General features: G+C 37.8%; 1 protein-coding gene and 1 long non-coding RNA gene across 4 annotated transcripts in view; one reads left to right on the forward strand and one right to left on the reverse strand.

Annotated features, from left to right (window-relative positions):
• The window catches only part of FAM91A1 (family with sequence similarity 91 member A1), a 49,678-nt gene extending 28,027 nt beyond the window's left edge, over nt 1–21,651 (reverse strand). Inside the window, exons 1-15 of one of the 3 annotated variants that reach the window (XM_050801691.1) lie at nt 21,315–21,413; nt 19,990–20,107; nt 15,953–16,037; nt 14,815–14,966; nt 12,782–12,839; nt 12,028–12,095; nt 11,347–11,460; nt 10,069–10,159; nt 9,599–9,661; nt 3,968–4,074; nt 3,420–3,458; nt 2,806–2,918; nt 1,628–1,743; nt 867–979; nt 490–576 (exon numbers count right to left, since the gene is read on the reverse strand). In XM_050801691.1, coding sequence (XP_050657648.1) covers nt 490–576; nt 867–979; nt 1,628–1,743; nt 2,806–2,918; nt 3,420–3,458; nt 3,968–4,074; nt 9,599–9,661; nt 10,069–10,159; nt 11,347–11,460; nt 12,028–12,095; nt 12,782–12,839; nt 14,815–14,898 — 1,053 coding nt within the window. In that variant the 5' untranslated portion in view covers nt 14,899–14,966; nt 15,953–16,037; nt 19,990–20,107; nt 21,315–21,413. Of the gene's footprint in view, nt 1–489; nt 577–866; nt 980–1,627; nt 1,744–2,805; nt 2,919–3,419; nt 3,459–3,967; nt 4,075–9,598; nt 9,662–10,068; nt 10,160–11,346; nt 11,461–12,027; nt 12,096–12,781; nt 12,840–14,814; nt 14,967–15,952; nt 16,038–19,989; nt 20,108–21,314 lie in introns of all 3 variants that reach the window. The other 2 variants (XM_050801690.1, XM_050801692.1) reach the window with 2 other exon arrangements.
• Nucleotides 15,147–17,241, forward strand: LOC126961407 (uncharacterized). Its single transcript, XR_007728294.1, has 3 exons — nt 15,147–15,243; nt 16,793–16,892; nt 17,148–17,241. It is a non-coding gene; the product is annotated as an uncharacterized LOC126961407 (long non-coding RNA).
• Nucleotides 21,652–22,069: the final 418 nt, after the last annotated feature.

The following is a 22,069-nucleotide window of genomic DNA, read 5'->3' on the forward strand; positions in this document are numbered from 1 at the left end:
GAAAAAGGTGGTTAAGAGCAAATATGGCTGAAGTCTTCAAGATGCTAAAAGGGATAGTGAGAGCGGACATAAATATGATACCCAGGGACATTGTTCCAGATTCAAGGTAAATGGAACAAAAACTTCAAATCAAACTGCTTAAGAGGTGATCTTAGAGAGTCATACCAGAAAAAAAATTGAAAAGTTATTTTAGAAAAAATTCAACTTAAAAAATTACAGGCTAAAATTTCCATACCCCATTTCTTCATTATATCAAATTATGTTAAGAATTAGATGAGGTAGACATATCACTTTAAAAATCACAAAATCAATTCACCCACTCAGTATGTTTAAGTCTAAATGACTGTCAGAGTACTAAGTTGGGGAATGAGGTAGGAACGAGCAAGAATACACCAAAAGCCCATTCAAATCAATAGACTGCATAACTGGCATTCTGTCAAGCAAGATTCCAAATGCCCTAACATCCCCTAACATGCAACCTAGATTTACCTTTTCTAGTTCTATGAGAAAGCTGTCCAGAGACTCATCTGAGAGTTTGCCTACTTCAAACATTGTGACTGCATGACTTTTCAAGTTCTGAAAAAAAGAAACAAAATATTAAAGCTTTACCTCTCCATTTTTATGCTAATCATAATATCTAATATTTATATTATCCTTTCAAATATATTTAAACTTAACGATCAGTGGGGTGAGGGGCTAATTCTTCCAATTACAAAAGGACCCTCCCGAAAGTTATCATACTCCTCTAAGTCAGTTGTGCTTCAGGAATAAATGTAGTACTTTAAAAAAGATATAAAAGCATTAAATTATTTTATATCTAATATTTACTTTAAACACCTTCATATTTAAACAAGAATTGGGCTTACTGGTGAAAGATTTCCCATCATTAAGAAGGCAGTAAGAGTGGAGTCAAACAGGAATGCGATGCGCTTCGTGTGTCCTGTAGACAGACTCAGGCTGCTTACACTGGCTGTGTCAGCTGAAAAACACCGTAATTTAAAATCATGTAAATGGAAATTACTCTTTGCTTACCATTTGGAGTGAAAGTATTTAATTGCAGCTTTATTTCATAACCAGAAAGTACGTAATTTTAAAAAGGCACTAGCATAGTCATAAAAGGTTCCAGACATACCTATTTTGAAGTGCAAAGAATATTAAAAAGCATTTAACCCTAGGCCTTGTCCACTATGCTGTTTCCCTTTGGGCTTAGCCTCACTATTCCCTCGGGCTGAAATGGCTTTCCTTCCCTGACCAGCTGGCAGGCTCTTCTTCATTCTTAGCTCAAATAATATCTTCTCTGTGAAGGCTTCCCAAACCTCTCTAGCCAATTAAGGGTCTCTTCCTCTTTGCACCCTACAAGCATCATAATTGGTGCCCGTGTTGTTGTAATTTGTTTGGTCACACTCTCTTCTCTCTCCTTAGATTTAATGCTTAGAAGAACGGTACCATATTCTTGTCAATTGTAGACACCCAGGACTTAGCACAGTGCCCAAAACACAGTGAAACACTCGAAGACTGCGTATTGAATAAAATCTAAAACAAAACTAGAAGACAACTATAAGAATACATGCCCGGACATGTGCCGTACCTACAGACAGGCTCTATGTTAAACTGAGTTACTGCTAACCTGGATCTTCTTGACTATTTGTATCAGTGTCAGTTGCCGATGAAGCTTCTTGTACAGGACTCCTACTTTCCCCTCCATCCCATGACAAGAGCATCTTCTGTGGATCTAAGGTACTCCTATTAATGGAGAATGCATTTGCTTTTTAAAAATCATATAAATGACCTTACATTAAAATATCTACTGAAGACTTAAATGATGAACAATCCATCAAAATCCAGTCTCATATTCAAGCCCAAAATTAAGACGCAGCCCAAAAATGCTCTGCCTACATACAACAAGTGTTCCTAACTAAGATCCACAGATAGGCTTCAAAAAATTCAAGAACCCTTCAAGATTTTATGTAAAATATGTATTTGTTTTTTTTCTGGGAAAAGGCTTCTTAGTTTTCATAAGATTCCAAAAAAGATCCATAACACACACAAGATCAAAAATCACTAATATATAGGGCTCACCTCAACTGACAGGTTGAATAAATAAAATTTCTGGGCCAGGCGCAGCGGCTCACACCTGTAATCCCAACACTTTGGGAGGTCAAGGCCGGTGGATCTGTTGGGGCCAGGAGTTTGAGACCAGCCTGGCCAACATGGTGAAACCCCACCTCTACCAGAAATACAAAAATCAGATGGGCATGGTGGTGCAAGCCTATAGTCCCAACTACTCGGGAGGCTGAGGCATGAATATCGCTTGAGGCTGGGCGCGGTGGCTCAAACCTGTAATCCCAGCACTTTGGGAGGCCGAGATGGGCGGATCACGAGGTCAGGAGATCAAGACCATCCTGGCTAACACGGTGAAACCCCGTCTCTACTAAAAAATACAAAAAACTAGCCGGGCGAGGTGGCAGGTACCTGTAGTCCCAGCTACTCGGGAGGCTGAGTCAGGACAATGGCGTAAACCCCGGAGGTGGAGCTTGCAGTGAGCTGAGATCCGGCCACTGCACTCCAGCCTGGGCACAGAGGGAGACTCCGTCTCAAAAAAAAAAAAAAAAAAAAAAAAATCGCATGAAACAGGAAGGTGCAAGTTGCAGTAAGCCAAGATCGCGCCATCGCACTCCAGCCTGGGTGACAAGAGCGAGACTTTCTCTCAATAAATAAATAAACAAATAAACAAATTTCTGTATGTAAAATTAAATGTCTTTTCAAAAGGAAACTCTAATATCTCATACTGAATAAATAAGTTACTTTAATCTGTTTACGGATGGAACATTCTTCCATGATGAATGAAGTTGATCCAAATTTATTACTTGTCCCTTCTTATGGGCAAAGCCCAATCGGCAATACATTGAAACAGCATTCTGAAAGGAATACAAAGGAAACTAATTAGCATTTAAAATAAACTAGACATCAGAATATTTGCAGAGAAAAAAATAGTGTAACAGACTAATAGTGATTCTCAAACATTTTCAGCCCGTAACTAGAAACTATTTTCAGTAGACCTGCTCCTCCCTTAAGGTCTTCCTAAATGTATACGAGGAAATGTTTCCACCTCTCTGGCCTTGCCCTCCCTACATCTACCCCTAATGAAGCAGGAGTTGTTGCTTTAATGGACCTCACTACAAGATACTGTTTGGGCTGCTGCTTGCATGAGTGCTCTCTTTTCAGTCCATGTGTTTGAATCCCAATTCAGGGCCCCTTATCCTGCTCTTTACAAGTGCCCCTTTACTGTGCACACTCTCTCAGACAGCTAACAACAATCTCAATGCCTTCGTTTCTCAGTAGCTTATCAAGATAAAAATCTACTAGTAAAATCCACTCAGTTATCACATCACAAATAAATCAGCACAAAAATAATATACCTTAACCAGGGATAAATCAATCTCAAGGACATTTGCAAGCTGGAAGATAAAATTAAAATTTATTTTTACATTATTAGAATCAACAGCACATTACACAGTTGTAATAGACTAATATAATCATAATTAGCAAAATTTTAAAATTATGAATAATTAGAAGACCTGAATAAATTTTGAATTCAGAACTTTCTTCTTTCCCTATCTCTAAGATCCTTATAGTACAAATCCAGGCAGTGACCATAACAATTTAAGATTTCTTACTCTTTAATTTTGTCTCATTTAAAATAAAATTCCTGGATAGATCAATATAGTCTACAATACTTAAGTATAAAAAGTCATATAGAAAGGTAACCAAATTATAAATTATTAACTTAAATGTTAACATACATTTATAAGAATTAACGTAAGAATAATGACATTTAAGTGTAATAATGGTATAATCTCCCCACCTGGAGATTTTAAAAACATATTACCATATTAAATAATTTTACTTGCTTTACACAAACTTACAATCTTGAGATTATATTTTCATGAGATGTCGTCAAACTTACCTCTGCAACATTTGTGTGCTCATCTATTGAAACAAAAATCTTATAGAGTAGAGTTTCAAAATAATCACCTTGCACTCGATTCATTACAAAACCTTCCAGAGGTGGAACTAAAACAGAAGAGATTTTTCTCAGTGATACAATTTTATAAAACAAGAAAGTATAATTTACATATCTAATTAAAAAAAGAAACCTCTAACTTAAGGACTGAATGCAGCTTTTGATTTATTTATCCACTCCACAGCAGTTTTCTGAAACTCTACAACAATACCTACACAGAGAAGACTCTGAAGGTAGACACAAAATCCACAGAGTTCATTTAATCCACCACGAAACTCTCAGAGCTACTGAGACAGGTAACTCAGAAACGCTGGATGACATGGACTTGGTAGAAGGGCAAGGGAACAGGGGCTGCTTCAGAAAGGGGGAGCCTGCAAAGGGTTTCTAATACATTGTTTTTGATGCCTCATAGGCAGCAGGGGTGAGTGCGCCAAAGCTGAAAAGCAAATGACTGCAAGAAAGAGTTGCTATGCTATACGAAAACCAGGTGGATGCAAAGTATTGGCTCTGTCTGCCCATCATCCCTCCTCCATCCTAAAAAGGGAAATTCATCTGCATGACCGTCACGTTTACCAGGAGTCACTGGGCTAACTTGTTCTTTGGGGCTTTCTATTCTGGTATCCTCCCCAGTGGGCCTCAGTGGGAACAGGGTCAAGATCCCCTCGAGCACAGTGGGCAGCCCAACCATCACTCTCCACTCGAATGTTCATTCATACTCACTTCTATCTCTTTGGTCCAAATGTTCTAATCTGATTTACCAAAGTGCTCTGCCCAGCCAATAAAAAACAAGCTCTATGCTTTCCTTTGCCATTCTCCCCTGTGCATACATTTACCCTGAAAATATCCTAAAAGGAGGAATGTTTTGGCCATAGTAGCATTTGGGTATCCTTATGTCCCCTGGCCCTAATATCATCTAATTGTACCCGAAAACTTAAATTATTCCTAACAGTGAAAAATAAGACAAAATTCAAATGGTCAAAATTAAGACACTGAAAAACTACAATGTGCATACATTGGAGGATAGGTTATTCACTTTACAGATCTGGCTCATGTCATTTTCTAATTTAGCACTACCTATATTTCTAGTCATCTAGATACTTTTAATGATCAATGGTTTCTTTTTAGAAATATTTTAGAAATCCCATATTTGACAACATTAATTATTTCCCTACACTATCAGCTATGTAAATAATAATAGCATTTATTGAATGCTTACTAAGTGCTAGGCTATTACCAAGTACTTTATATATACATTTTCATTTAATCCTCCTAACTCCATGAGTTATACGGTAGTATAATTACCCCTATTTCTAAATGTATTTATTCATTCATTCACTTGCTTATTTATTTATTTGTTGAGACAGGGTCTCACTCTGTTGCCCAGGCTGGAGTGCAGTGGGGGGATCATGGCTTACAACAGCTTCAATCTCCCAGGCTCAAGCAATCCTCTTGCCCCAATCCCCCAAGTAGCTGGCACTACAGTCACAAGCCAGCATGCATGACTAATTATTTTTATTTTTATTTTTGTAGAGAAGGAGTCCCTTTATATTGCCCAGGCTGGTCTCCAACTCCGAGGCTCAAGCGATCCCATGCCTTGGCTTCCCAAAGTACTGGGATTACAGGTGTGAGTCACTGTGCTTGGCCAGTTACCCCATTTGGAGAGATAAAGAAACCAAGGCACTATGCGATTAGAAATTTTCCTAGGTCAAAATTTATATCTAAGCAAAAAGAGTAAGGTGACTCTACATGAAGAAATCTGAAATAGTCTCTAATTCATATTAAATTTCTTTTAAAAGTCTAGAGTACACCATCTGTGTAAAAATACAACCACACACAAAAAAGAATATATACATATATGATACTTCTAGAAGGAAACAGAAGACACTTAACAGTGGCTGCTGAAAGAGAATTGGGTGGCTAAGCACAGAAGTGGAAGGCAGACTTTTTAATACCCCTGTGTAAATTTAGAATTTTGTATCATAATTATTGCCTACTGAAAAATATATTAATAAATTTTTCTTTAATTATAAAAAAATGGTTTGAAGGTTCCTAAAAAAACTAAAAATAGAACTATCGTATGACCCAGTAATCCCACTTCTGAGTATATATCCAAAGGAACTGAAATCAGTGTCTCAAAGGGATACGTGCATTTCCACATTCACTGCAGCATAAGTCACAACAGCCAAGACATGGAAACAACCTAAGTGTCCATCGACAGACAAATAGATTAAAATGTGGTATATATACACAATGGAATACTATTCAGCCATAAAAAAAGAGAAATCCTGTCATTTGCAATGACATGAATAATACTGGAGGAAATTATGCTAAGTGAAATAAGCCAGGCACAGAAAGGCAAATACTGCATGACCTCCCTTATATGTGGAACCTAATAAAGCTGAACTCACAGAAGCAGAGTAGGAAGATGACTACCAGAGGCTGGGGGAGTAGAGAAGGAGGGAATGGGGAGTTATTGATAAAAGGGTACAGTTTCAGACAGAGGAATGGGCAGCTGTTAAGCATATTAAGTTTCAGACAGATGGAATCAGTTTTGAGATTTATTGCACACCACAGTGACTACAGTCAATAAAAATGTATTAAGTATTTCAGAATAAATTTCAGTTGTCTCACCATTAAAAAAATGACAGGTGAGGTGATGAATATGTCAATTAGTTTGATTTAATCATGTCACATTATACACATACATCAAAACATCACATTGTACCCCATAAATGCACACAACTATAATATACATAATATAAATAATATATATATGTATATATACACACACACATATAAATGTCTTGGAATAGCCAAGAAAGTTACTAAAAAAAGACTTACAAGGAAAGTTTAGCCATAACTAATATTAAAAGTTACTCTGAGTTACAATAATCAAAACAATATTGTAGGCTGGGCACAGTGGCTCACACCTGTTAATCCCAGCACTTTGGGAGGCCAAGGTGGGCAGATCACCTGAGGTGAGGAGTTCGAGACCAACCTAGCCAACATGGAGAAACCCTGTTTCTACAAAAAATACAAAAATTAGCCAGGCGCAGTGGCAGGCACCTGTAGTCCCAGCTACTCGGGAGGGTGAGGCTGGAGAATCGCTTGAACCCGGGAGGCGGAGGTTGCAGTGAGCCGAGATCGCACCACTGCACTCCAGCTTGGGCGACAAAGCAGGACACAGTCTCAGAGGAAAAAACAAACAAACAAAAAACAATATTGTATCAGCAGAAGAAAAAGGGGTACCAAAATTAGATCCAATATACAGTGGAATTTAGTATACAACAAAAGTTATGCCTCCATTCAGCAGTAATGAGTTATCGAAAAAACAGTGCTAGCATTTGTCCAAATGCTATTGGTTATTCAAAGAGAAGAAAAATAAGTTGAACGCTTACTCCACACCAAATACGAAAATAAGTTCCAAACAAACTACAAATTTAAATATATACAACGAAAGTTCTCAAGATTTTCAGACTATTTCTATATTCTACGGGTATTCCATTCAAACATAACAGAAATCAGGAAGCTATAAAAGACACACAAAATACAGTTAGAAAATCTGATGAATAATGGAATAAATTTATTTAATAAAAGAGCCTTTCATGATTACTCCCTTAAAAGTATTTCTAACCTCCATTTATATTTGTATCACCAACCATAGTGCTTGTTTCTTTTGTCGTTGAAACGTATCTGAAATGCCTCTTTTGAAATCACCTTGAGGTATTATTTGTACTGAATTTGATGCCTTCCACATTGTCAAACTGCTTTTATGTGTTTATTCTAATGTGCGGAACAGCCAAAGAGGTAACATGGTGACAAGGGTAAGTTTAGCAATTAGCATCCCATGGGTCTGTGTGTACCACCAAATGCCAGCAGCTACTAAGTGAAGTATGGTAGAACACATCAACGTAATGGGGCACCATCCATCTGGCCCTTCTCTGACTGCTTTCTTCAAATGAATTTAGTTTAGCCATAAGTAATATTAAAAGTTACTTTAATGTGAGTCAGTGTTCAAACTGACAGTCAAACTGGACTGAAACGAACTAGTCAAAGACTAATCTTTTTATTAAAAGGTGGATCTCAAATGAATCAACGTCAGCTTATCTGATCAGAGTAGGCACTAGAGTAATACTTACATATTTTCCAACTGTGACAGGAAACCACGACCACCTCTGTCTTCAGAAATCATTTCCTTATCAAAATCTTTCTCATTTTAAAACTAGTATTTTGTTATAGCATCAACTATAGAAACCCAAATTAGTATTTCCTTTACTTTTTAAGGAGTCTTTCCAAGCTTAAAATAGGATGCAGGCCGGGCATGGTGGGTCACACCTGTAATCCCAGCACTTTGGGAGGCCGAGGTGGGCAGATCGCTGGAGGTCAGGAGTTCAAGACTGGCCTGGCCAAAATGGTGAAACCCTGTCTCTATGGGTTTTACCTGTAGAGTAAATTAGCCAGGTGCGGTGGTGGGTGCCTATAATCCCAGCTACTCAGGAGACTGAGGCAGGAGAATCGCTTGAACCCAGGAGGCAGAGGTTGCAGTGAGCCAAAATCATGCCACTGCACTCCAGCCTGGGTAACAGAGTTATACTCCGTCTCAAAAAAAAAAAAAAAAAAGAAAAAGAAAAAGAAAAAAGAATTCACATATGCACAAGGTTTAAAATGTGTTATTAAAGAATCACAAACATATGCCAACCCAAAGGTCTGGACATGCTACAGCATGATATCTTGTCAAGATTCAACACTGATATAAAGAAGTATTTCTGCAATAAACCCTATCACCACTACTTTGTTAATATTAGGGTCATTCTCTGAAATTTTTTTGACACTTTATATTTGATTACACAAATATTCAACATCTAAGTATGATAAAACACAAGAACAATAGTTAAAAGATATGCCACAAGACATACTTGTAACATCTAACCTGAACACAGTAAGTGCTTCTATAAATTGGTAAGAAATATAACCTATAGAAAAAAAAGCACCACTCTGTGTTCAAGGATATTGAACATATCAGTATTGTAGTGGCAAAAAACTGGAAATAATCTAAATTACCAGAAATACAAAATGGTTTAATAAACTGATACATCCATAAAGTGTATGACAAATATACAAGGCTCTTAATATTGGTTTAAATCGGAGAAGCAGGTAAAGGAAGAAGGGAAAAGGAAATAGACAAAAAGACTACAGTAACATGAAAAAATAATGCACTAGTACGTTAACGGAAAGTGAGAACATACAATTCTATGAGATTACCGAACACATGTAAAAACAGCTACACAATGAACAAGGATTAAAAGGTAACACAAATTTATAAAAATATTGATTTGATTTGGGATTGTTAGAAATTTACCTTAGGTTTCTATTACTTTAGTACAGTGTGTACACCAAATACAAAAATGAGAATAAGGAATTTAAGTAAAACCATCGTACTGTGTTAAAATGTAATAAAGAAGAAATATTTTTCTTGAAATATCCTAACATCTAAGATCCTAGAATGGATGATATGCAGTGCTTAGTACCTGATATCCATTCAAAACACAGTGGAAAATGTTAGCACAGACTTACCTGCTATACAACTGTCATCAGATATTGGTACATCCAGATAAATAAATCCTTTGTTATATAAACCTAAAGAAACAAAAGCACCTTGTTTTAGATGGAACACTACACAACAGTGATTTTTCTTTTAAAAAAACTGATTCCTGGCTTTCTGTAAAGATTCTAACAAATGAATGCTATGTGACGAAGAAAGAAGTAAAATAGAAGAGAAAAAGAATTAAGGTTTTTAAATCTCGGTTTCCTGCATATGCTTAGAAGTACAAAATTTTTCTTACCATTCAGTTGCATAAATTTCTAGTGTATGTGACTAATTATAGCCACACTGGAAAACAAAAGACTAAGGTCACATTTCAAACAATAACATGCCTTAGAAAATAGCACTATTTGTACCTACTTGATAAGTAATTGCTAGTAATTATTGATGGTTTAAAACAAGTTTTTATGTTGACAAAAGACCATTTCTACTAACCACTTACTATGTACTACATTGTAATCTAGTGATCCAGAGAGTTGAGGGCCTGAATCGATGATCTTATCAATAGCGCATTTCTCAGGCAAAGTGCATATCTAAGAAAAGCAAAATATTTTTAATTAAGTTCTGTCCAAATTAACTAATTTACAAGTCTCCTGAAATTTATTTATGTTGAAACCAGTGATTACATGTTATTAGCTCAATGAACTACATATTTATCACTCTATAATTCAAACAAAAAACTATGCACATAGCCATCAATTAAGGTGCCAAAATATGCAACATACCAACAGAATGTAGAGAACAAACTTACTGTAAGTACCAACATTTGCTGGTGAGTAATATTTGTTCCTTGTCATTGAATTGGAATTAGATCCATCTGCCAACTCAGAATCTCTCTAATCAGAAGTTTAGTTAAACTGCACATGAATATTGTCAGTAAAAGGAAAGTTCACTAGCTTATTTGAGAGCTCCATTAGGAGGTACTTTAGACTGAAGTAAAATTTCTAAGCCTTCCGCTCATTGGATTTAGTACATACTCTGGAGAAAATTAAATGCAGACTAAAAAGAAGCCTACATACTCATTTACATTGCTTCAGCTACACATAAATACAACCTGGTCTCTAGGTGCCCTCATTACTCCACCCCTTTCCTCTAAATCAATATCCCTTCCAAGATGTGGTCTGACCACTGGGAATATCAACTCTCTTGATCTTGACACTATCGCCCCATAAAAGCACCTACTGCCTCAGTACAACAGTTCTTCACGGTGATTAAGAGTACAAGTTTCATGGCAAACTGCCAAAAAATCCTGGACCTTTACTACTGCTAAGATTTGAGGTGTTACTTAATTGTTCTGGGCTCACTTTCCTTATCTGTGAAATGGGGGTGCAAATAATACATATTAAGTAAGACAATATAAAAAGCACTTGCAATAGAGCCTGGCACATCTAGCATACAGCAGATGTTCAAAAGTGTTAGCCAATATTATTGTTAGTGGTAGCTGTGGCATCATATGTTACTTTACATGAAGTTTCTACCTAATTAACATCCCCAGATAACTGTACTTGAACCAAGTCAGGTCTCCCTCACCATTAGAAAGTATCTCTGAAACTCACCAATATTCTAGTCTACTAAGATCATTTTAAAATTTAAGTTTAAGTTTCATTTTCTTCAGGAAAACAAAATAATGTTACTTTTTTAAAAAGTATAAGCTATAATTAAAAATTGTAAAATAAACTAAAAACTAAAAATCCTATGTTTCACTTTTAAAGATTTCTACCTTGATGTCATCTTCTGTGATATATCCAGCCTGCACCACCCACCACGCCTCTATGGCAATTTCCACCGGCTTTATTGGTAGAAGATCACGGGCTGTTTTCCTTCTGAAGAATTTCTGCAATGGTACAAACACTTGAGAATTTGCAATCTAAAATTATCACTTTCTTCTTTCATCAATCATATCATAAGATTGTAACGGACTAAATAAGTATCTTCTTAAACCTTCATGTTTTAAAATCTTAATAATTCTAGATATTAACATATTGTATGAAGAAAGTCATTCTTAAATTGTTTCAAAATAAATTATTTCAAAACACTAATTGTTAAATCCAGATTTACTTCCAGAAACTCAAGTGAAACCCAAGCAGTAAAAACTGCATTTGAAAATGCGAACACTTATTTCACCCATTAAGTGAACTCTACAAGTAGAATAAGCAAATAAAAAGACTAAGAGAACAAAAATAATTTTTAAAAGTAAATGTTTTATGCATTAAACATTTTAAATAATCATTTAAGCTATAACCTAGAGAATACCGAGGAGTTCTTTTTGTATTGTTTCTGCGTTAAGTACATTTTATTTGGTCACAGACAAACAATTCATTATTTCTACCGCTTAAAAAAACTAATCAAACTGTGTGATGAGGCCAAAACAATGAAAAAGAAAGGGAAAGTACTAACTTACTTTTGATGATCTACATTGATTCATAAGATCAATATACTGGTTTCTTCCTATGCCAAGAAGCCTTAGACCTGAAAAAAAGTCTTTCCTTTAAAAACATTTAATATATCTTGAAATCTCAATACACTCACAAGTGATTGTAGGAAAAGCCTGAATTTATGTTCATCTTTCAATTACTAATCAAATATCAATATCAAATTAAAAGGAAGTCTTCAAAGAAAACATAAAAGCTAAACTTTGGGAGAGATGAAATCAAGCTGACACTTCTAACAAATAAAAACATTTGTAAAAAGCAGAACTCCTGCCAATTTTAGGGAGTCAAAATGTAATTCTCAGCGAAAGCTTCTTAAACAACAGAATTATGACACATTCAAAATACACACTTTGCCAATGTAAGCATAATAAAACAGCAGCAAGTTACTAAAAACTGACCTGCAAAAATACTGTGTACAAGTTTTCCTCCCACATTTAATACACACACAGCCCAAGTATCAGAAAGAACTTCATTCTCTGGAAATATATAGATTAGTCCTATTTTTCTGATTCTACCCCTCTCAAATATTCCTCTCTTAGACATTTAGAGTAAATCTTATACATGCGTCTGGTATCATCTGATAAAATTCCCACTACTTATGTTGCTTACTGTTTTCATTTTTCACATATTTCAGGTTAAAAACACACATTACAATATTAACAGATGACAGGATGCACAGACACAACCTAAACATTACCTTCTTCAGCACAATTAAATACTTACAGTCAGCAGCAGTAAAATTGGGCAATGAATCATAACTTTTCTCACTGTTCATAATATCCTTTTAAAAAGAAAAAAATTTTTAATTTGAAATCTAAAATGTCCTTAAATAAAAATGTGTATGACTACAATATTATTACAGCCAATAACAATGATTATTACAGGAAGCAGTGAGATCATAGTTTGGCTACCTAGAGCATACATGCCACCCTGTGGCACTTCCCACACATGTTCCCAACCTGGTAATTAAAGGGCAGATTTTCAGGTCTGGGTTTCTTACGAGGCTCTCTACGAATCCCAGACAGCTGCCCCATAACTTCTGCCCTGTGGAAGCTATGTAAGTAATGCCTCTACTAGAGCTCAGGGTTCCAGCCTCTCCATATTTCATACCTGATCCTAGATCCACACCATGAGAGAGAAACAAATAATGTGCCACAGCTCCGTCAACATGCACTACCAATGAAGACTGTAACCACTTAGTGGCCTTTGATCCTATAAGTCCCAATTCGTAGAAGACTTAAACTTCGTATCCAGCTTTTTCTACCCCAATCTGTTTCTCCAATAACAAACCCACTGCTTCCTGGGGGCACAAGGCCCATTTTCAACCCAGGAACTATACCCAATGATATAAGAACAGAAACCAGAATGCAGCAACCATGTGGATGTAACTGAAATGAAAGCTGGTAAATGAAACAAAAACTCCACCTATTTTAGCTCCCAAATGTGTGGACTACACTAGAAAAATACAGAGACAGCAGTAACTATTCTACTTCCTGATTAGCTGCCACCTTCATTGTGCTACCCTGGTTCTTCACTAAGGTACCTGCGCTATCGGGCCTCTCGCTTTCCTCTGGTATTTCCTTCAAAAGAGGAACAAGGGATGCATGGGACTGCAGAAGAAGCCCACAAAGGAGGGGCTTTTGCAGATAAGCGAAGGGATCGAACAGCAAAGGACACATCATAAGCGGGGCTAACCTCATGTTACCATAGGTTCCCAACTCCTTTAGTTCTAGGCTCCTCTCTGCTCTTCAAGTGGCTAGTGAGCCCCAAACAGGAGCACTCAAACATAAATAAAGAACAAATGAATACTAAATAAATATTGCCAATCTTTCATAAAGCTCACTTGAAAACAGTATACAACTAGTATTAAAGTTATCCAATACAAGCCTAAAAGCTGTCTTTGGAAAAAGGCTAAAAACTAAAAGTTAATAATTATAGAAAGAGATTAACAGCCAAGACTACTAACATATTTCTCTTTTCTGATACCTGTATTATATAATGTTGGATCTATGTCATCATTTATTTGTTAGACAGTTAGTGAATATGTAAATATATTAATTTTCTTTTTTTTTTTTTTTTTTTTTTTTTTTTTGAGACAGAGTCTTGCTCTGTTGCCCAGGATGGAGTGCAGTGGTGCTATCTCGGCTCACTGCAACCTCCATCTCCTAGGTTCAAGCGATTCTCCCACCTCAGCCTCCCAAGTAGCTGGGATTACAGGTGCACACCACCACGGCTGGCTAATTTTTGTACTTTTGGTAGAGATGAGGTTTCACCATGTTGGCCAGGTGGTCTTGATCTCCTGACCTTGTAATCCACCCACCTTGGCCTCCCAAAGTGCCGGGATTACAGGCTTGAGCCACTGCACCCGGCCTAAATACATATAATTTTCTCAGAGCCTAATGTTCAACTCTGTCACCCACATTTTCAACCTTAATCATGTTTTAAAAAGCAGTAAAATTTACAGATTCTGCTAATATAAATGACTGATCAGTGCTACAACAGCACAAAGGGTCAACAGCACCTTCAAGAACCAGAATAGAAATAGACACCTTCCCAATGTAAAAACATCAACAAGGATAAGTACTTGTACAGTGTGGCTCAAACAGTTAACTTGCCACCAACAGTCCTTTTTACACTTATAGTTCAGAAAGAGTGTCCACCGCAGATGACAGCTGAAGAGTTGATGAACACCTGAAAAAGTCCCAGACATGTAGTCCCATCCCATTCCCAATGGCTCACCCACACTATAAACTCACCTCCATAATCCCAGTATAATATGAAAATGGTGTTATCCTCAAGCCCTTCACCATAATATCCGATAGATGGTAAGGGTACAGCATGAGATGATCTCGGCTGTACTTTAGCAGTTCCTCATAGTATCTGCGTTCATCTTTCTTGACATGTTTAACTGCACAAAAGGGGGAAATTGTCCAGTTTTTTTTCAGGTTTCTTACAGTTATATATTAACTATAAATACTTTACAAACCAACAGTAATTTAAAAGAAAAGTATGTAAGTTACAAGAGAACAAACAAAACATTCTAAGTTGGAACAAAGAAATAATTATATCACATGAAATAGATTTTAGAGTATAGAAGTCAAATGTATAATAGGGCAGATTAGTAGAGAATAATTCTTGCCAAACGAGAAAACAAGCAGGGAACTACCAGCATGCTCCCCCAAAAGGTACAAAACAGAGGTTTATTGAATTGTATTCTATTACTTTACAAAAGAGCCAAACTGAATGCTAGTTTTCAATGAAGTCAAATCTATTTTTTAAAATTATGTGCTATTTTTTTAGTTTTTAAATGTAAAAAGCCCTTTGACTTTCATGGAAAATGTTCAGGAAAAAAAGCAATGTCAGAAATATTATGCTTAAAATAAGAGTAACAAACAGGAGTGAAAGACTACCAGGGCAACAGAATAGACTAACCAAAATAATCTGATAAACAATTTTTTTTTAGAAAGAAGAAAAAAAAACCATGGAATGAACTATGTTTAAAATGTGTCCCAATTATTATGGAAAGAGTTTTTCACATTATTTGGAAAATTTATGAAGACAACTCAAAGTCAAAAATTACTAAGAACTAGTATACTTTTTATTTTATGGCATATTTTCTTGCTTCAGGCAAAAAGAGGACATTTGAATTAGGATTATTTTATAGATAAAATGAGTCTTTAAACAGTACTCTAAAAATAATTTTTATCAGAATTAGAATGAAAAATCTACTTGCTAATACAAATTGTTGTTAGGTGGAATGCATCAGTGTAGAGTTTCTTAAAGTCCGTACATGGAATAATTTCAGTATTACAAAATGTGTATTGAAAAGAAAGATTTACGAATGTGATAAAGCAATGGTCAGTTCCATCCCAATATAAACATGCCTCTACTTACCTAAGTTATTTCTATATCGTAACTGATTGCGGATACTGTACAGGACAACCTGCTTTTCATATTCTCTCTGTGAATTTCCAAGACTCTAGAAGAAATTTCAGAAAGATTTTAAACAACTTCCAAACTGAACAATAGTACTATTTTTCCCATAGCACTTTAAAACCACGACCCCCAGTTTTATCCTGGCATCTCTAATTTCCAGAATTAAATAAAAAATATTTTCTTAAATATTATTATACTACCTTTCCTGCTACAGTATTCACAGCAAAAATTTAATGTATTTTCAGTCTGCCTTCAAGAGTTTACTAAAATTATCCTAAGTATTTAATATCAAATAAAAACCAGTAGGTGAGTATAACTTCACTTTAGTTAACACAGAGCTAAGTTCTGCTTATAAAGATTTCCTTCCGGACTGCTATGTTAAGTGGACAGATAGATGGTTTCCTGCCCCTACATTTATTTAAATTTAAGAATGGCAACTAAGGACAGATATATCCCTCTTTGCTAATTGTTTGTAACTGAGGGTTATAATTATTAAAGATCAGGATTTCTGGAGAATTTACATTTAAATGTACATAAGATTGTTTCTTAAAAATGCAACGTCCTCTGGCCTCATTAGAAAGCATTCAGACAATTTTAGAATTCTGATCTATTTTTAATAAGCTAAAGTCTTTCTAGTTATGCACTTAGTGTTTTGTTGCAGTGTTCATGAAAGCAAACAAGTTTGCCTGATTATAGTTAACATTATTATTCACTGTGTATTATTCACCGTGTATATGTACTATTCATTGTGAGACCATAAACTTAATATATGACTGCTATCCCCCTTCTAATTTCTAGGTATGGTCTTTCCAACGTGCTATAAAGTGAAATTAGACATCTTAGGAAAGTAATGACAGAAAGATCAGAGGATTTAGTTCATCATATTTCTTACTCATAGGTAAGCCAAAACCAAAGAAAGGTCCCTACATCTTTCACTTAAGGCAATCTTCACAATAAGACAGATGAAATTCACATCTAAGTAAACTGACCCATAACTGGACCCATTTGTAGGTAATATTTTAAGAAAAATGGAACATGATGTGTCACATTTTAACTGTACAATTATGTGCGGTTGGCCCTTGGACAACATGGGTTTGAACTGCAAAGGTCCACTTACACTGGGATTTTCTTCCTCCTCTGCCACCCTGAACAGCAAGACCAATACTTCCTGTATTTCCTCCTCCTCAGCCTACTTGATGTGAAGACAAGGATGAAGACCTCCATGATGAGCCATCTCCTCTTAATGACTAGAAAATATTATGATTTTCATAACAGCCTTTTCTTTTCTCTAGCTTATTTTATTACAATAGAGCATATATTAACAATATATACAACATACAAAATATGTGTTCATCAACTGTGTTATGGCTGAGGCTTCCAGTCAACAGTATAGGCTATTAGTAGTTAAGTTTTGGGAAAGTCAAAAGTTATACATGGATTTTCAACTGCACAGGGGTGCAGCACCACTAACCCCATGTTGTTCAAGGGTGAGCTTTCTTCCTGCATCTAGCTTAGTTTATCACAGGCTAAGCCAGAACTCACAGTAGAACCAGAATGTATGTGCTTATCTTATTTTCATCTGTCTTAACATTATAAGGGGTTAAGAGTAGATCTCGTTGTAGAGAAACCACTCTACCATCCTCTTTGTAGCATCAATGCCAGGAACGTTGTACTGACAATATTTAGAGGATTCAAAATAGCACACTTTTTAAAGGTTTTCTCTGTCTCTACTGCTAAATGAAAATCTCTTTCTCAGGGAGCACAAATACACATGCATACTCACACAAGCACACAATTTTGCTAAAATCTAACTGGAGGTTTTGCTCTTCTGTTTCAAAATAAGTCTCTTAATACACTACCTATCAAATTTGTAAGCTTTGGCTCTCAGCATTAAGCAATGACTGATCCTGAACGTATCAATTAATACACGAGTGAACACAAATTTCTAAAACCCACATTAAAAGTTGGCTTTATTCTTCACTAGCCAAGTATGTAATATAAATTGCTTTATTCTGAGATTCTTGGGCTCCCCTCCTACTCCTACCCCACATCTCCCCCCATTCAAATTTTAAAACACTGTTGCCACTAGAGAAGGTAACTTTTTAAAAGGAAGGAAAAAAAAAAAGTCATCTTACCCCGAGACAACTCTAGCCCTGCAGAAATACTGACCAGGTCTGACAAATGAAGCTGGGCTGCATATAAAAGGAACTACATCAGATGAAACTGCGATGTAAGAATAAGACACTAGCTCTAAAGCGCCCATCACAGATTATGCTAAAAGCACAAAGATTTTCTGAAACCTGTGCTCCTACAGACTCCAATCCCAGCATATACATCCCCAAGTACACCCCCGAGCCCTATCAAAAAATTTTTTAAACTGACCCTTCTTGGATGATACAGAATCTTATCACAAGATTTCCCTTAAAATAAAAGGACAATTATTTTGAATAAAGAATACAAGACATTGGTAAACTACAGAAAAATCCTGATATAATGGCCCCATCCACAATTTTTAATATATTTTTTAAAAGTCTATCATGACCCATACCACATTTTTTTAAATGTCCTCTCATCCACATAAAAATGAATTAGCTTAAAATACATTTTTTAAAAATCTAAATCACCTGTCCCCAGCTTACAGAACTGGAAAATGAATCATTTCCAAAGTAAACCCATCAAAACTTACTGGAAACGACATCAAAGTATCTAAAAATCTATAATGCCAAAAGACAAATTCTTTCCATACAAGGAATATTGCCCAAGTTTAAACTGACTGAGCTTTAGGTGCTCAGCCACAAATACTTACTAAAAGCCAAGTATGTGAGAGGTGCCCAAGGTACAAAAGCAAAGCCAGTATTGTAACCACAAAATGCACCACAGTGGGGTAAGCTCTATGATGGGTGAGGAATACAATGCAATGGTAAGATAGCCTAGGGGCAACCACCACAGATTTAGGTCAGGGAAACCTCCCAGGAGCAGTATCTGAGTGAGAATCAAAATAAGCTATTAATACAAGCAATATAAAGGAGACAGGCAGTAATAAGGTTGGGTTTGCATTTCAGAAGCCTCAACCCCAGAATAGCATGAAGAATGCAGGAGAAAGTCCTATTCTAAGAGCAAGAGACCAAAGAGAAGGCTGATAAAGTAATCTCAGATGGAGCTCAGCCTAGGGAAACAGTGATTAGGCTAGAGAAGGTCCTTGGAAGTAAACTTGTACAGACGGGTTTTGCAACATCTACAAACAGCCAATCTTATCCTAAGCTAAAATAGCCACTGTTTCAAGTGACCTTAAAAACAAAAACATACTTAATTTCACATTTAGACCTAATTTTAACTGTCTTGTGATTATTTTTAAATAGTCATGACTACGTTTTAGAAACTCTTTTGCCAATACTAATTAAAGTCAAATATTCATGTTGGATATAACCTCATCACTCACCTTTCTTCCAGTATGCTACATTTATTCTGATGAAAAGAGTACAGAAAAAACAGAAACAAAGAAGAATTGTTTGTTCTTCTTGTGTCTTTGGATTTGCCACAAAACCCTAAAGTACAAGTGTCCTTGAAAGCCTTTATTCAAGATTAACAAAAGATATTTATTCCTTCAGGTTTAGAGCTTTGTTCTCCCAGTTAAAGATAAAAGCCACACGGGCAGCCACTGACACCCAAGAATTCAAGTTCTTTAAATTTATCTTTCTTGCTTTTTGCTATATTAAAGTGAAAGCATTTTCTTGGCCACATGATGCATGACTAGAACCTTAATATTCACTTCCTGGCACTAAACCCCCAAGGGAGGAAGGAAGGGAGCAAAGTAAACTAAACTATAATAATCCTTATACCAGCTTGGCACCGTGGCTCACGCCTGTAATCCCAGCACTTTGGAAGGCCGTGGCGGGCGGATCATGAGGTCAAGATATTTAGACCAGCCTGGCCAACATGGTGAAACCCCGTCTCCACTAAAAATACAAAAATTAGCTGGGCGTGGTGGCGCGCACCTGTAGTACCAGCTACTCAGGAGGCTGAGGCAGGAGAATCGCTTGAACCGGAGATGCAGAGTTTGCAGTGAGCGGAGATCACACCACTGCACTGCAGCCTGGGCAACAGAAGGAGACTCTGTCTCAAAATAATAATAATAATAATAAATATAAATAAATAAATAATCTTTATATACCATCACCACCACCATTCCAAACTTCCCAAAAATGCCACTGCCTAGCGCCAACAGAAAACTGAATTTCACTCTCGACCACGTATAATGTGAAGGTCAATCTATGACCAGAGCAGCAGTGCCTTATCTGTAGCCCATATCACTACTTTTGTAAGACTTAAAACCATCTGCTATGTTACGTATTTATTCATTTATTTGTTTACGTCTATCTTTCTTTAGTAAAATGTAAGCTCCATGAAGGCAGTCTTTGTCTTGTTGACTGTTGCAAATTGCCTGCACCTAGACCAACACACAGCACCTAGTAGGTGCTCAATAAATATCTATTAAACAACTGAGTAAAACAGACGAAAAAAATCGAGCATTAACTTTCAAAAACCTCATGTTACTGTTGTTGAAACATCTCTGATAAACCCATCTTGTCTGGAGGATAAAGTCCAACAAAACAACGCACACGAGCCCCTTCAAAATCTGGCCCTGACCACTTTCCCAGGCTCATCTGCTACCAACCCCGCGCACTCAAAAAACTACAACTCCAAACATATCAATCCAAACTCTGGTGATACAGTCACTTGCTACTCATGAGACATGTTCTTTCACTCATCCAAATTTTGTAAAATGACTTTCCCTCCCCACTGGAAAAATCTTTATTCCCTCTTATTTAACTCTTATTTGTCCTCCAAGGCCCAATTTAAGAGCCTGCCTTACAAATCCTTCCAACTCTCCCAGGATAATTTCTCCCTCCTTTTGCTCTCACATATACTACAATGGAGGTGTGTATGAGCTGCTATCACCCTGTATCATATTCGTTTGTTTCCCATCCCTTTTCCACCATCCTGAAATTCTGGAGGTCAAGGACCGTGTTTAAAATCTCTATCGTAGGTGCCCGGCTGAATGGAGGCTGCTGGCAAAGGCGCCAGTCGAGTCCTGTGGACACCATGCTATCCCATTTAGCAACGGCCCAGTCCTGGCCCTGTGGTCCCACAGCCGTCCCCTCCTCGCCCTGGGCTGAGGGTCTGTCTCCCCAAGACCACGGAGGGGTAAAGGAAGGGAGTCAGCCGGGAGCAGCCCGCTCGGGCCCCACGAGCAAGGCAAGCAGGTGACCGCTGGGCGGGCCGAACCCGTCAGGGGCCCAGTCCCAGGTTCCGGCCGTACCTGTCTCACGTTGGCCGGCAACTTGTTCCAGGGGTAGTTGTGCCGGATGTGGAACTCCACGTCTATGTTCATGATGCCGCGGCCAGGGCCGGCGGCGGGGGCCGCGACCGCGACCCACACTACGCCTCCCGCCTGCCCGCCCGCAGCCTGTCAGCGGAGCGCCGCGGAAGGCCCCGTGCCTCACACTGCAGAAGGCCCAGGCTGCCCCATGGCCTAGGCTCCCGACCGTTCTGTGCGGCCCGGGCCAACAGAACACAACAGCAGCAGCGATGGGGAGGCTGGGTCGCTTGAACAGCTACAAGTTTCTTCCTAGTTTCGGCCCGCCGGAAATGGCTCTAGGCACACGTCACTTCCGCCCGCTGGCGCGCGGCCGGAGGGGCGGGTCGCGGACTGGCCTCTAGCCACGCCCTCCATCCACGCCCTCTACAGGCTGCGGGGCGGGGCGACGATGAGGTACCCGGAGGTGCGCGGGTGAGCGCCTCGCGTTACGCCCGCGCGTTTCGTCTCGGGGTGTCAGTCTCTGAATGAACGGAGATAGTCGCTTGGGTTTGCGTTGCCGTTGCTAATGACCCAGTTTCCTCAAATTGTGAAGCCGGAGGCACTGGGGTCGGTTTTCAGAGAAAAGCGACCTGGGAAGCGGGCCGGCAATGGCTGGCTTTACATTGGAGTGCCGTGAGCTCGCGGGGGTTCTCCACAGGCCAGCCCTGAACCCGAGCCAGTGAGACGGGGCGTGGGGGTGCGGGGGACCCGTCCAG

The sequence above is a fragment of the Macaca thibetana genome, chromosome 8, assembly GCF_024542745.1.
Source record: "Macaca thibetana thibetana isolate TM-01 chromosome 8, ASM2454274v1, whole genome shotgun sequence".
In the NCBI taxonomy this organism is placed as follows: Eukaryota; Metazoa; Chordata; class Mammalia; order Primates; family Cercopithecidae; genus Macaca; species Macaca thibetana.